The sequence below is a fragment of the Paramormyrops kingsleyae genome, chromosome 10, assembly GCF_048594095.1.
Source record: "Paramormyrops kingsleyae isolate MSU_618 chromosome 10, PKINGS_0.4, whole genome shotgun sequence".
NCBI lineage: Eukaryota > Metazoa > Chordata > Actinopteri > Osteoglossiformes > Mormyridae > Paramormyrops > Paramormyrops kingsleyae.
This window is the reverse complement of record NC_132806.1, coordinates 14,495,291-14,508,810: the sequence shown is the minus strand read 5'-3', so window position 1 is coordinate 14,508,810 and position 13,520 is coordinate 14,495,291. Positions and strand designations below refer to the sequence as shown.

General features: G+C 44.3%; 1 protein-coding gene across 1 annotated transcript; it reads right to left on the bottom strand.

The window, feature by feature from the left end:
• Positions 1–1,266: 1,266 nt before the first annotated feature.
• LOC111835067 (P2Y purinoceptor 4) lies at positions 1,267–5,781 on the bottom strand. Its single transcript, XM_023794989.2, has 2 exons — positions 5,730–5,781; positions 1,267–4,316 (listed from the first exon to the last, which is right to left on the bottom strand). The coding sequence occupies exon 2, from the start codon at positions 4,269–4,271 to the stop codon at positions 3,201–3,203; it is 1,071 nt and encodes a 356-aa protein (XP_023650757.2). The 5' UTR covers positions 4,272–4,316; positions 5,730–5,781; the 3' UTR covers positions 1,267–3,200.
• Between the last annotated feature and the right edge of the window lie 7,739 nt (positions 5,782–13,520).

Genomic DNA, 13,520 nt, shown 5'->3' with positions numbered 1-13,520 from the left:
TCAATACTGGTATCTTCTCACTGCATCACTTCCATCTATGAGGTTGGTGGCCAACTGTTGGAATGAAGCAGAACTGCTTAGGTAAACTCACAGAAAATGCATTGCTTACTGTACAACCCACTATGCAATACTATTTATTTGAGTCATTACTGCACAATTCTGTGCAATACTGTTACATTACAAAGGTGAAGGTAGATGGAGAGAACCTCAGGCCGAATGGCCTCCTCTCGTTTGTAAGTTTCTTATGTTCTTATGGCAGTTGTGAATGGGGAATTCCCCCAAAGCAGGCTGCGATGTATAATACATGGAATAGGACAGAACCTTGCGTGGACCTGGTGGGGAATTGGGGCAATGACAGAGAACAATGACAGAACGGGAAACACAGGCCTGGGTGGCTTGTATATACAGGACAAATGAGGGACTGACATGATTCAGGTGTTGATGTTACCACATTAGTGGTTATTGGGGATAACGAGCAGAACACAGCTGAGAAGAGTTATGAGGGTTCCGAAGGGCCAGGAGTGACCCCTGCTGGTCATACTGGGGGATAGAGCAGACAGGTCATGATATATTTTTTGTTTCTTTGTTTAACTCTTAAGCAAAGAAACTCTTTGTTTGTCTTAAAGTCTTTGTTTAACTCTTTATTGTTGTCTGTTAATTTATTTTGCTGTCAATTAATGTCTAAATGTCTTTTTGTGCATAGTGCTACTGTAAACTGAGCTTCCTCCAGAAAATATAAAATGTAATTAGCTATCTGTCTATCGGGGTTAGGGCAACTAAAATATTTTTTAAAACAATAAGATATGAATATAAGATGAAATAAATGGATGGGCATCACTAGACCCCTTTTCCTGGGGCATGTGACCCAGCAAGATCTCGTGATCAACTTTCAAAAATCATATGGGTAATGGGAGTCAGGAGCCGTAACTCAGTAGAGCTTTATGTCTAGCAATGCCCCTGTATAAATGTAAATAAATTAAAACATGTACTTACATAAGTTAGTGTGAGTCAGAAGGATGCAAAATAAGCAACTCAAAAAGTGTAGTAACAGTGTAAAGTGAATTTAACATGTTAGCCATTAGCTAAGTCTTCCGTCAGTATGCATGTTGGTGGTATTGTTAATTACATTATTACTGTAACATCATATCATAGTCTAATAAAACACATTTTAGTTTTTGTGCTTATTTTAGAGAATAACATTTACTCCCATAAGTATGCATGTATGGTTAAACTGAGTCACTAGAATAAAACAATAAGAAATACGTGTTAAAAAATATAATCCTTTAATACACGCATAAATGTACAGGGAAAGCGAGAATGAACTTCGGAAATGTTTCCAAGCTGAAGGGGATGGTTCCGAATCGGCACCTGGAGGCTGTATTTCCCCCAATTGACCACAAGAGTGCGCAGACAGTGCGCAGACAGTGCACTTTTGTATTTTGCAATGAATGTCTTTTCACAGGTATCCTTGAAGCTGCTTCACTGTACACGGGTCTTATTTCTAAGATTAATGCAGATTCTTAGGCTATATTAAGCTCCCAGTAGCAGTCATTAATTACTATACATAGTCGTTTTTATATAGCGCCCTTTCCAATATAGTTGCCGATAGCAACAAGGCACTTGTAGATAAATATCTATGTTACAATCTCTGTTGTCAATGACAACAAAAGTGAAGAACAATAAACGGTAAGTGCCAAGGTGAGGTGGGGCTGGGAATGGAGAGCCGACTGATACTGATGCTCAGTGGTTCAGGTTTCCATCTGGAACAGTCTCACTGCAGTGACAATCTCCATATTCCCAACAGGAAGGGATCTGCATTTTTGCCTGCAAGTCATACAGGCTGGAGTATGGTGGTGGGGCTCCTCACAAAGCTGGCTCTTGGTTCTGTGTCCCCCCCCCCCCCCCCATGAGTCATATCAGTCGCCATGACGATGGAGATCACACCCCCTGACTTCCCTGTTTTGTCCTGAGAGGTCCTACCTTTGAATGTTGGTCTTATCACAGAACTAATTTGGGCACAATGGGACAGCATTGAGGATGTTGGGTCAATTTCCTGGACAGAGAAGGGATGAGAATGTCAGAACCATCATCAGCCACCGAGTATGGTGGCTAGAGTGGACGTCAGCTCTGAAGGCTGCCAGTTTAGGGTCCTGGTTCTTTACATGAACTTCCATAGAAGCTAATATACACTTCCATAGAGAGTAATAATATGGGATGTGGGAGAGTGGAGATCTTGTCTGACCACCCCCCACCAGTGTTCCGCCCACCACTGTGCCATCTCTCTGCATCCAGCCCAACACAGCTACTGTTACTTGGCACTGATCATGTGATCATGTATCATATGATCTGACACGGCCAATGCAGAAGAGTCTTCCTCTGTTTCAAAGCAGTTGTGCTAAGTTTTATATCAGTCATCTCCTACTTGGTCGGCTCTGTCTCCGAAATATAATCCTTTCAGGGTCCCCCCAGACATCACACATTTCTAGATAGAAACAGCTGTGTGACTCCTGCACAGGAAACAGCTGGACCAGAGCATGAAATAAGCCTCAATGGAACTGGAAAAATAAAGCAGGCCCCGCCCCCGCACTATGTCCTACACTGTGTCCATTACCACATCCTACAGTTTGTCCATCACTTGTCCTATACTGCGTCTATCACGTTTCCTACACTGCGTTCTTCACTGACTCCTACACCATATCATAAATGAAAATCACAGAGCATCCTGTAAACAGCCTCCTCCTCAGCACGGGATAAACAGGCTGTGTCTCCAAGCTGCAGAGTCTGTTTTGTCGGTCTGCATTAGGCCAAGAAATTCAGCTTAACGCCTTCACCGCCAGAAGAACGTTAGAAAAATAGATCACATTTCTGCAGAGCCTAGGACATGTTCCTCTCACACATGGAGGTGAGACGTTTGATTCCTCATCATGGGTGACACACTGCTCCTCAGAAACACTCAGAACACATTCTATGATTCAGCATGGTCCAGGGAGGGCCTCCTGGGAGGGTTGGCTTCCTTGGTGCCTCATTCGTGGATTCTGCCTTTTCCTGACTCACTTGGCAAAGGAGCACCATGAGCACATGGCATTGTGAGGCATTTAACCCCCCCCCCCCCAGATCAGGGAATGTTGGAAATATGTGGATTGAGAGATCTGAGATCTTCCCAGCGTCATGGTGCCGCATGCGTCAACCAGCTCTACTGCTCAGTGGTCCTCTGCAGCTCTGAAGTATGGGTTTGTTTGGCTGAGGGCGATGTTATTGTTAATGGCTGGCTGGGGCAGGGTACCGTTGGTGGAACGCTTGGTTGCCTGCCTCCGCCAGTTGATGGCCTGCAGTAGCTTGGAGCGGTAATGATCTCCAGCCAGGAAGTACAGGATGGGGTCAATGCAGCTGTTGATGCTCGCTAGTGGCCGGGTGATCTTGTAGGCGAAGTTGACGATGTTAAGCATGGCACACTGCGCATTCAGCACCCGGTACGTGTAGTAAAGCGTCCGCGTAATGTGGAAGGGCACAAAGCATATGGCGAACACCACCAGTACCACCACGATAAGCTTAATGGATTTCATGCGTGAGGCTGCCCCCTTCTGGTTGGAGGACAGGCCGCGCCTGGGCTGGCAGAGTGCCCACGCCATCAGGCAGTAGCATACCATGATGACCAGAAAGGGGATGCCAAAGAGCAGGACCATGACGGCCGAGCAGTAGTTCACGTACTGCTCAAAGTCCTCTGGCAGAGTCGTGTCGTGGCACAGAGTGTCGTTGTCCCGGACACTGGTGGTGACAAAGATGAGGTTGGGCACGAGGCAGATGGTTACGACCGTCCACACCAGGCCGCATGTCAAGTGGGCGTGGCGTGGCTTCAGCACGGCACGGCTGCGGATGGGGTGGCATATGCCCAGGTAGCGGTGGACGCTGATACAGGTGAGGAACAGGATGCTGCAATAGAGGTTTACGTAGAACAGGAAACGCACAGCTTTGCAGAGGCCCACCCCAAAGGGCCAGTGACTGCGGTTGGCATAATAGTAGATGAGCGTGGGCAGGGAAAGCACGTAAAGCGTGTCGGACAGTGCCAGGTGGAACATGTAGACGGCGCTGGCGCTCCACGGCCGCATCCGGAACAGGAACATCCACAGGGCCACCGAGTTGAGCGCCAGCCCAATGATGAACACCAGGCTGTAGGAGACGGGCAGGAGGATGTACTTGAACTCCTCGTCAAAGCGGCAGCTTTCGTTGGCCTCCGGATAGGAGTGATTCCCCTGGGGCGGCTCGGCCAGCATGGTGGTCGTTTTCTGGGGCTGGACAGCGTGCCGCTCACAGATGGTCTGTGAGACACATGAGGCCAAAGATTAGGGGAGACGGTACTTGATGGGTGCCAAGAGGCCAATGAAGATGTTACAGCGGCGCAGATTCAGATGGTAAAAACAGACAGACCGAGGAAAGGCAGCAGAATAAATAAGGGTATAAATAAAGGTACAAATCAATCATTAAACATACCAATGTGTATATAATATGTAAAGGATGTAAATAAATAAAATGTACCGATGTTCATGTACATAAAATGAACTTTGTGCATATAAATAAAATATGAAGATGTGAATAATTACAACATACAAATGTGCAAACATAAAAAAGTATAAAGCCAACACTGTAACAATGAGTATCCATGAATAACCTCTAACTTAGCAGGCTGAGCCTATGGTTGTGTCTTAAACTCTAAGGGCAGCCGAAATGAATGACCTGGAAAGAAAGGAGACCTCCACTGATGAAGCTCCTCTTTACCAGGACAGTCTCGTAGAGCAGATGGGGGGGGGGGTTCTGGTAGGACAAAGTACCAAGCATATCACTACAGATTTGGGCCCCATGAAGGCATATCATATTGAGCCCCCAACCCAGACCAATCCAATTATGTCACCCCTGTCGCTCAGGGGTCCTTGGAATTGTCCTACCCCCTTACATGGCCCCTGCAGTCTACAGACGCCACACGGCAACAGCAAAGAACGATCTTTCCCAGAACATGCACATATGGACTGTATTATCAATACAAACTGCTCAGTTTCCAAGCAGGAAAACAACAGTAACGGGAACATCGGCTATGATGAAACTTTCCGTCAGTTGGTATGATGTTAAAAAATCCCTATGTATGCATGTTACGTTATTTAACAGGGAATACGTGTCTTCTGTCATTTGAAATTCGTTTCTGCACTGAATCACGAACAGCCGTGCTATTACGCTTTTCCTCAACTTCCCAACAAGTCCGTACTACTGCCGTGGGACAACGCTGTCCACTGGCTGGTGCTGGTCAATGATTTCCCAATGTCTGTATATATGTGCAGGACAGATCCCGGTAAGAAAGTACAATGTTCTACAGCGAGTTTTTTAATACGCGGAGCACAAATAATTAGATTCAAGGAGTCAAACAGTTCCTATGATGCCGTAAACATGTATTACATATAGAGAAATAAAACACCCCGTAGCTTTCCTCTATTAGTCCGAATAGTTTTTTTCACCTTGTACTGACTTGTGTCGTTTTCGAGGCGCACAAAAAATTGAAACAACGCGAATAATAATAATAGTAATAAAAAATAAATGCGTTACGATTACTAAAGCAACGAATTCAAGAACTTTATCAATTTCGCCGTATTACAGGGACTTCTTAACTTCTTGAGGAAAATTTAGATATATTGCCCTACTAACGACTTTTTTTCCAGAATAGATAATAAAAGTGCAACTGTTACCCCATGCAGTGACTCCCAGTCGGCCGGCGCTCTCCGCAGTTGTCCCGGTGTGAGATAGCAGACTCTGCGTAAGCGTTACCCCTCCCGGGCGCCCCGCCCTCCGCGCCTTCCGGCTTCTCACGTGTGCTGGTTTCGGGGAGCTGGCAGCATGTTCCGGCAGATTTATTTAGAATTTGTCTACGAATGTCATTTAATGCTCCCCTGGCCAAATGATATAACTCAGCTCAGACATCATTTGATGGTTGTAAATACACGGATATGTTATTTATCGTTATAGTCTATTAATGTGTAAATGTCATTTTTACTGTCTAATGTGTGTTGTGATCCTGTAAACCTGCAATTTCCTTGATATCTATCTGTCTGTCTGTCTGTCTGTCTGTCTGTCTATAAATCCCTAAAATACAATTAAACTTTCTTTAAATGGATAAGCTTGCACCCCTCTTTCGTTTTCCATCCAAATGATGGTGTGCTTGACCGCCTCCTTTCACATTATGGAGCGCTGGTATGCAGCCCTGATCCTGGAGTGTCGGTATGCAATCGGTTTTCCATCCTACCTGATGATCTCTGTCTGAGGTCAGCTGTGGTTCATCAGAGACCCGGTAGGATGGAAAACCTGCTGGATACTGGCAAATAAAACTGAAAAGATCAACATAACCTTTTAAACCTGGCAGGGTTACATGGGCAGCTATATACTGTCAGAAAAAAGGGTACCAGTTTGTACTTTTACTTGTCACTGGGGTTGTATCCTCATGGATCTGCCAATACTACCTTAACTATAGGTATTTGTACCTTTTAGTCTAATGTAAGGTACAGAAATTGACTCTAAGGTAAAAAACAACATGAATACACCCCAATGTTACAAAAATGTTCCTCATAGTTCATTTATGTATTTTAAAAGGTACAAATACCTACAGCTATAGGGTACAATTGGCAGACCCTTGAGGGTACAAGCAAAGGCACAAATTGGGGGTTGTTTTTGATCAGTTATTAAGCCTTGATTCACATATAAAGTCTGTCAGTCACTCTTCTTTTTATCATTTGACAAATCTTTCTAAACTGAGGTCAGTGGTTTCAAAATCAGAATTGGAGATGCCAGTGCATGCTTTTATTTCTTCACGTCTAGATTATTGTAATGTTCTGTATTCAGGTCTGAAAAAATCTCTCTTTTCTCTCAGCAGTTAGTTAAAACGCTGCTGCTAGGCTTTTAACACAGTCTGACCCGAGAGCACATATCACTCCAGTTTTGTATTCTCTGCATTGGCTGCCAGTTCTTTTTAGAGTTTGTTTTAAAATCCTGGTTCTCACTTATAGAGGGCTGCATGGTCAAGCTCCTAAGTATATTGCTAGTCTACTCCAATGCCACACAGCCAGCTGGGCTCTTAGGTCTAGTCAGCAAGACCTTCTAGTCGTCCCCCGCTCACGACTTAAGACACGTGGGGATCGTGCTTTTCAGCCAGCTGCACCTAGACTCTGGAACGCTATTCCTCTAGCTTTGCGCTCTGTTGACTCTTTTAAAATACATCTTAAGACTTTCTTGTTAAAGAAGGCCTTTGATCAGAGCTGAGTTACCACTGCTTGGGCTTTATTCTCTAATATATTTTTAAGTGTTTCTATTACTCATGTTTTTTCATATTGCGTTTGGTATGTTTTTTTTTTTGTTACATTTTTTTTTACAGCACTTTGTGTTGTGTGTCTGTGAAAAGTGCTTTATAAGCAAATTTTATTTACTTACTTACCCTTTCTTCTGACAGTGTATAGCTGGGGCTTGCCAGGAAACGCCACCCCACACCAGGCTCCTGGGTGCATTCTGATGTCCCCGGTCTGGGTTTGATACTCTGCTCTGTATCACTACCTTTCATGGAGGTCTTTCATGGAGCTGATCTGGTCACCAAGGGAGGCTCTACCAGGACCTCAAGCTCCATACGACACAACTCTGCAGATCATCGAATTGCACAGATGCCTTCATCATGCAAAAGACTCAATCTTTGAAGGTGACCTCTGCGGGGCTGCTGGACTCATGCTAAACAACATGGTAGGGGGTTGGAGATACAGAGGAAAATATAATCGTTGCCCCTTTGGTTTGAGAAGTTGAGGGGGGTTAGGGCACCTTATAATAGTGCCACTGGGCAAAAGCCAGGAGCTGCTTGAAGCATTATGTCTCCCAGTTGGTTGGTGGAAGCCTGAGGATTTCCAGGAAAAAGTGAGAGCGTGTGGCCTAGTCTGGGTCTGGTCTGACCTGCTCAGCATGTTTCAGGATCAAGTTCCAAGTTTTTATTTGTGACATACAGTGTGCTCGACCAAATATGTAAAACAACGAGAAAAGCAAAACAGTTTAACAAGACAAGTATGAGTAAGAAAAACAGAATCAGAATCAGAATCTGTTTACTCCCCAAATGTACAGAGTACACAGGAATTTGACCTGGTGATACAGCACAGTAAAAAATGAGATTAAGAATTACAAAGGTTATAATAGGTCTTCAAAAGGAAAAAAAAACAATAACAGAACAGCAATAACAATAAATAGAAAAATGGCATAAATAGCTCAGAAAAATGGGGTTAATGGTGTGAATGTAACCCAGTCCATTGTGGTATCAATGAAAGATTATTAAGAAGGTTTATGGCCTTTGGAAAAAGGCTGTTAAGGTGCCTGGAGGTCCTGGTGCTGACTGAGCAGAACCTGCGGCCAGAGAGGAGCCGGCTAAAGGGGAAGTGGGCCGAGTGGCGCGGGTCCGACACATTCCTGCTGGCCTGCTTCCCGGGTCCCACTCACAGGCACCAGCTCTGGCCTGTGAGCCTCCAGGCTACTGTAACCATACGTCCAGGTTTCCCCAGACACGTCCTCTTTCTGGTCCCTGTCCGGACATCTGGGCGGCTTTTCAAAAATCGACGGGTTTAGCGCTGCAACCTGTATGACTTCAGTGGAGTGGCAAGGGAAGGAAAAGGTACCAATTTTCAATATATGGCAGTGACTCAGTATCAACACACAGTGTTTGCAAGGCTCCTGTACACATTTACTTTAAAAGTTAAACGATATGCCTGCGTGTCACGCTGCTGACGAGTGATGTCAACTTCCAGAAACCACTGGGACTTCCAGAAGCCACTTTACTTTTGCTTTCATATGAAGCGTGGCTTACCGTTTCATAACTTTTGTTGAAAAAAGACTTGTGTACACATATATTGTGTCAATTGTGTGCAGATTGTAAAACGAGAGTTAAGTGTAGGGTTACCACATGTCCGGTTTCCCCGGTTGCGAATTTCCATTTTACGTGGTGGTTAGGGAAACCTCATTAATATTCACAAGAGAAGCTCAACCTGATTGGCCGAAGAACACAAAGTCTCATTAAAATTCATGAGAGAAGAGCTACCTGATTGGTCAGTGAACATGAAAACTCCTTAATATTCTGATTCCCTGACACATCCTCTTTTTCTTCTCACCAAATATGGTAACCCTACTCCTGATTGTTTGCACGACACATTCCAGCCTATGTTTCATTGCAGCAGTGGATAATGGGTACCACACAGAGATAAATGAGGTGAGGATGCAGTGATTCCTGTGTTGAGAGTGAGGTTTGATGATGTGTGTCCCGCCACTTGAACAACCTAGGGCAGGGTTCTTCAAATCTGGACCTCGATTCTAAATCCAGGCCTTGTTTTCAGTTCTCCCGGGTAGTTAGTTTAATAATTACTGATTCTGATTGGTCAGAGGCTTCATACCCGGCTCACAGGTAAAGAAAGACTGGAAAACCAGCAGTGCTCGGACCTCGAGGACCATGATTTGAATAATAGGGACCTAGGGTCTGCTGATCAAAAAGTCCAGGGCCCAGTGGCATAGGTTGGTGGTCAAGCCAAAGTCTCTGAGCTTGCTGATGAGCTTCTGTTAAAAGCAGAGCTGTAATCGATAAACAGGAACGGCACATAGTTCTCCTTCCTGTTATCCAAGTGCAGTGTGCAGAATGAGGGATGTTGCATTTTCTGCTGGTGTGTTTCAAAGATAAGCAAATGGAAGGGAGTCCAGAGTGTTGGGTAACAAACGGCAGGAAGTCATTTGGATGGTCGATGTATCTGGTTTGCTTATCGATAGTGGTATCACTAAGCATAAAAGGTGTCCAGTTTGTTCGCTAACTCTGTGGTCACATTAGCTATAGCATTGGGATGCCCTTTGAAATCCACAATGGACCAAAAACTCCGCCACATGTTTCAAGTCGGATTGCTGGAAACGACGTTCCACCATTACCTGTCTCATCTTTTGCCATCCTTGTTTTGTCCACCCACGGCTTCTGGTTGGGGATGATTTCGATGAGGCATGATCTCCTCCACCAGTATGTGTGGGAATGTGGGGTCACATGACCGCGCTGGGAATCTCAGCTGCAGGTGGGGCGCTGCACCCTTTGTGAAGGTGAAATCCAAACTGTGGGAGGGTATTCTGTGATTACAGAACACAAGCTGCACGATAGACACAATGAACAGCGGGTAAGATCCAAAAAGAGGATTGACGTATGTGTGTGAAGGTAGCAGTTTGCTGGATTTGAGAGTAAAACAATGTACAATACACATGATTGTGGCAGCAGGAAAAAATGAGACAGGCCCCATGGCATTATGGGAAAATGACAAACATCCATCATCAGACAACAGAGGCAATACTCTACCCTTTGTGCCATATAATGTATGAGAGGAGATTGATATCATGAGACATTTTAGGGACTGTGGATTTTCATGCTGAAACAGCTTATCACTATAACTGATGCAATGAACAGCTGAGCTTCTGTCTGTATAAAAGACACATCCAAAGTTTGGTTTCCCAGAGACAGCTTCTGCTTTCGGGTTTTTGTGACGTTTCAGAAATAGGTCTGTTATGAGTTGCAAGACAACTGTGTGCTGCGTTGCATGAAATTCGTCTCTGAGTAGCTTTAATGATTATTTTTCTGCATTTCTCTAATGAACCAAAATCTGACTACTAACAATTATGGGATTCAATAGAATTATAAAGAACATACAATGAATAGAGGAAAAGGAGAATATAGCTTAAAGCATGGCATGATGAAATTGAGGGGTTAATTATACAATAATGCCAATACTAATTTACTAATGTCTAATAACACAGTGTTGAATATAATGCAGACACTGGACAGGGGAACTGATACTGGGCTTGCAGGATGGGGCGATCTCACTTCATGAAGTTGGGAGGAATCAGGAATTGATAGCGAGATGACCTGCGCCAGAGAACAGGTCGAACTAATACTTTTTCTAATTCTTGTACAACATAGGAAAAGGGGGGGGAGACATGTACTCACTGGCTAACTAGAGCAAATGTCAAAATATGTTGTAGTCACGTAGATAGAAAAGTACAGAAAAGGGGGGCCACACCCCAAAAGGCCTATAAAGACCTAGAGCCGACACCTATGGTTCAAGCATCTTCCTGTACATGCTGAATGTGTGTCAGATCGTTGCTCCCTGATTAATCAGAATAAACTGGTGACTTGCAACTACTCCTCGACTGTGCAGTGAATCTCTTCTCATCAACGGACCCGGCGGAGTTCAGACTCTAACACTATCCAATAGAACAAAAATCTGTTCAGGTTTATACACGGAAAGAAGTTCGCCTCTGAGAGGTGTGAGGTGAGCATGCGGCTTCTCCAAACCCCAAGTGACCTGAGAGGTTGAGGGCCCCTTTCCCACAATGCCCCCCTCCCCCCGACCGTAAGCTGCAGATATACCCAGAGGTCAGCCTGTGACTCACAGACATGGAATGTGAGTGGGATCTCAGGGTGGGGGGTGGGGGTGCTGATTGGCCCGTAACTGTCCTGTGTTTCGTAACAAGTCAGTGGCTCCAGCCATCAAGGTTCTCTCTGTTTAATCAGAGAGAATTAGACCATTGGGTGAGCAAAAGGCACTTGTGTAACAAAATCTATTGCCTTGATACGAGGAATTAGGAGGGATGTTTAACATGAAGTTTTGATCACTGATTTCTGAGAAGCAGTAAAGAGTTTTCCACAAAATATGCAAAAAGTGACTTATGTCCCAATTCCTTATTGTATTGCTTATACAAAAATGATTATTCAATGTGCAATATACAAGTATGTGTAATAATCACTTGTCACTCCTGCACTTTACATTAATGTTATTGTTACTGTATGTCTCTTTATTATTTATCTCTTTTATAGTTTGACTATCTCAATATATGTTTATTTGTAATATGTAGTTTACTTCTTCTGTATATTGTTTATGTTACTTCCTATTTGCATTGCATGGAGTTTGGAAGTTAACATCCTAATCTCGTTCTGTGTAACACAATAGCAATAAAACCTTTGAATCTTGCATCTTTCTATCATGTGGGTATTTGGTCTGCATTGGTTGGGCGGGATCCAGGAGTGAATAACCGAAAGCTCACCCGCCAAACCAAGTTTCGTCACATTTTAATAACTAACCAGGAAGTATCTCACGCTACAATTTATACAGAAGCCTTAGCCAAACCGCACACGCACACCCATACACACACATGCACACACATACACACACACACGCGCACATAACAGAGAACAGTCATTTGAAGGTTCTGCAGTGTAATTTCAGCAGGTGAAGGATCAGGATTATTGCTAATATAGGTTTCATATGCAAAAATTGGTCATTTCTGAGTGAAACGTTTCAACATCATTTCCAGATACAGAGCTGGTGATGTCTAACCCAGATACCGCAGTATGATGGTGCTGTATGACGGCAGTATCGTCGGGCAGCTCAGTATTTCTGTTTCTAGCTTCCACAAAAATTCCCCCCGTTGGGTGGTCACTGAGGTCTTAACCCATGCATGGAGAATGTTCACGCAGGGTTGATTGGAATGAAAACATCACACGCAAAAAACCAAAAAGCACAGGAAATGGATGCTTGGGTGGTGGACTTTGGTCCTATGGAACACCATGGCGCTTCCAATGTCTATCACACATTTAGAAAACTGATACTGGCTGCCAGGGTCTAGGATTGGTAGGTTGATGGACAGAAGGATTAAAGGAATGATTATTGTCTGGCTCAGCATGGGATGTGGGAGACCTTATGTTTGTTCTGTGTAAAAATACCCAAGGCCTTCTTTTATTAGGGAGTGCATAAAGTCTTTGGGAAACAATGAACGACATAATCACAACGAGTCTCATGCGAAAACAAAGGGGCTTTTACCAAAAGGAAGCGGGTGGTTTGCTGTAAGTTTGAGACCACAGGGGTGGGGAAGTCCAACCTTGCTGGCCCGAAGGGAATAGGGAACAAAAACCAACAAACACCCGCTCACCCCCAGGGTGAACCATGAAAAGTGCTTATAGTAAGCAAGCTTAGGAGAAGGAGAAATTGAAGTGTCCATCCAGGAGAAGTGAATGTGAAACGACAAGTAGCAGGAATTTCACAACACTTCATGGGCTGGCTTGGCTTCTGTTGGCTTTAAACTGTGAGCTCAGCCTGCAAGGTATAGACCAGTGTGCAGAATAAATATCTTTTTATGGCTTGGGAAGTAGGTGCGGTGCTCAGTGAGAAGAAGCAAACATAAATTTTCAAAGCAAGGTGCTGGATCGCTTTCCCCCTCAGGGGCTTGGATTGAGCATCCTTAACCACAGCAGACACCCAGCACAGCGAATGTGATGCTCTGCGTGTGAATGTGGTTTGTCTACAGCATATAAGGAGCTAATGTTGCATAAGTGAGCTTTACTACTGCTTTCAAATTGACTTGAAAATACACATTGTGGTCCAGCACTAGGCTCATCGATGTAAGAATCTCACACCCAGCTGGGACTCCACTACAAGGAGCGTAGCCAT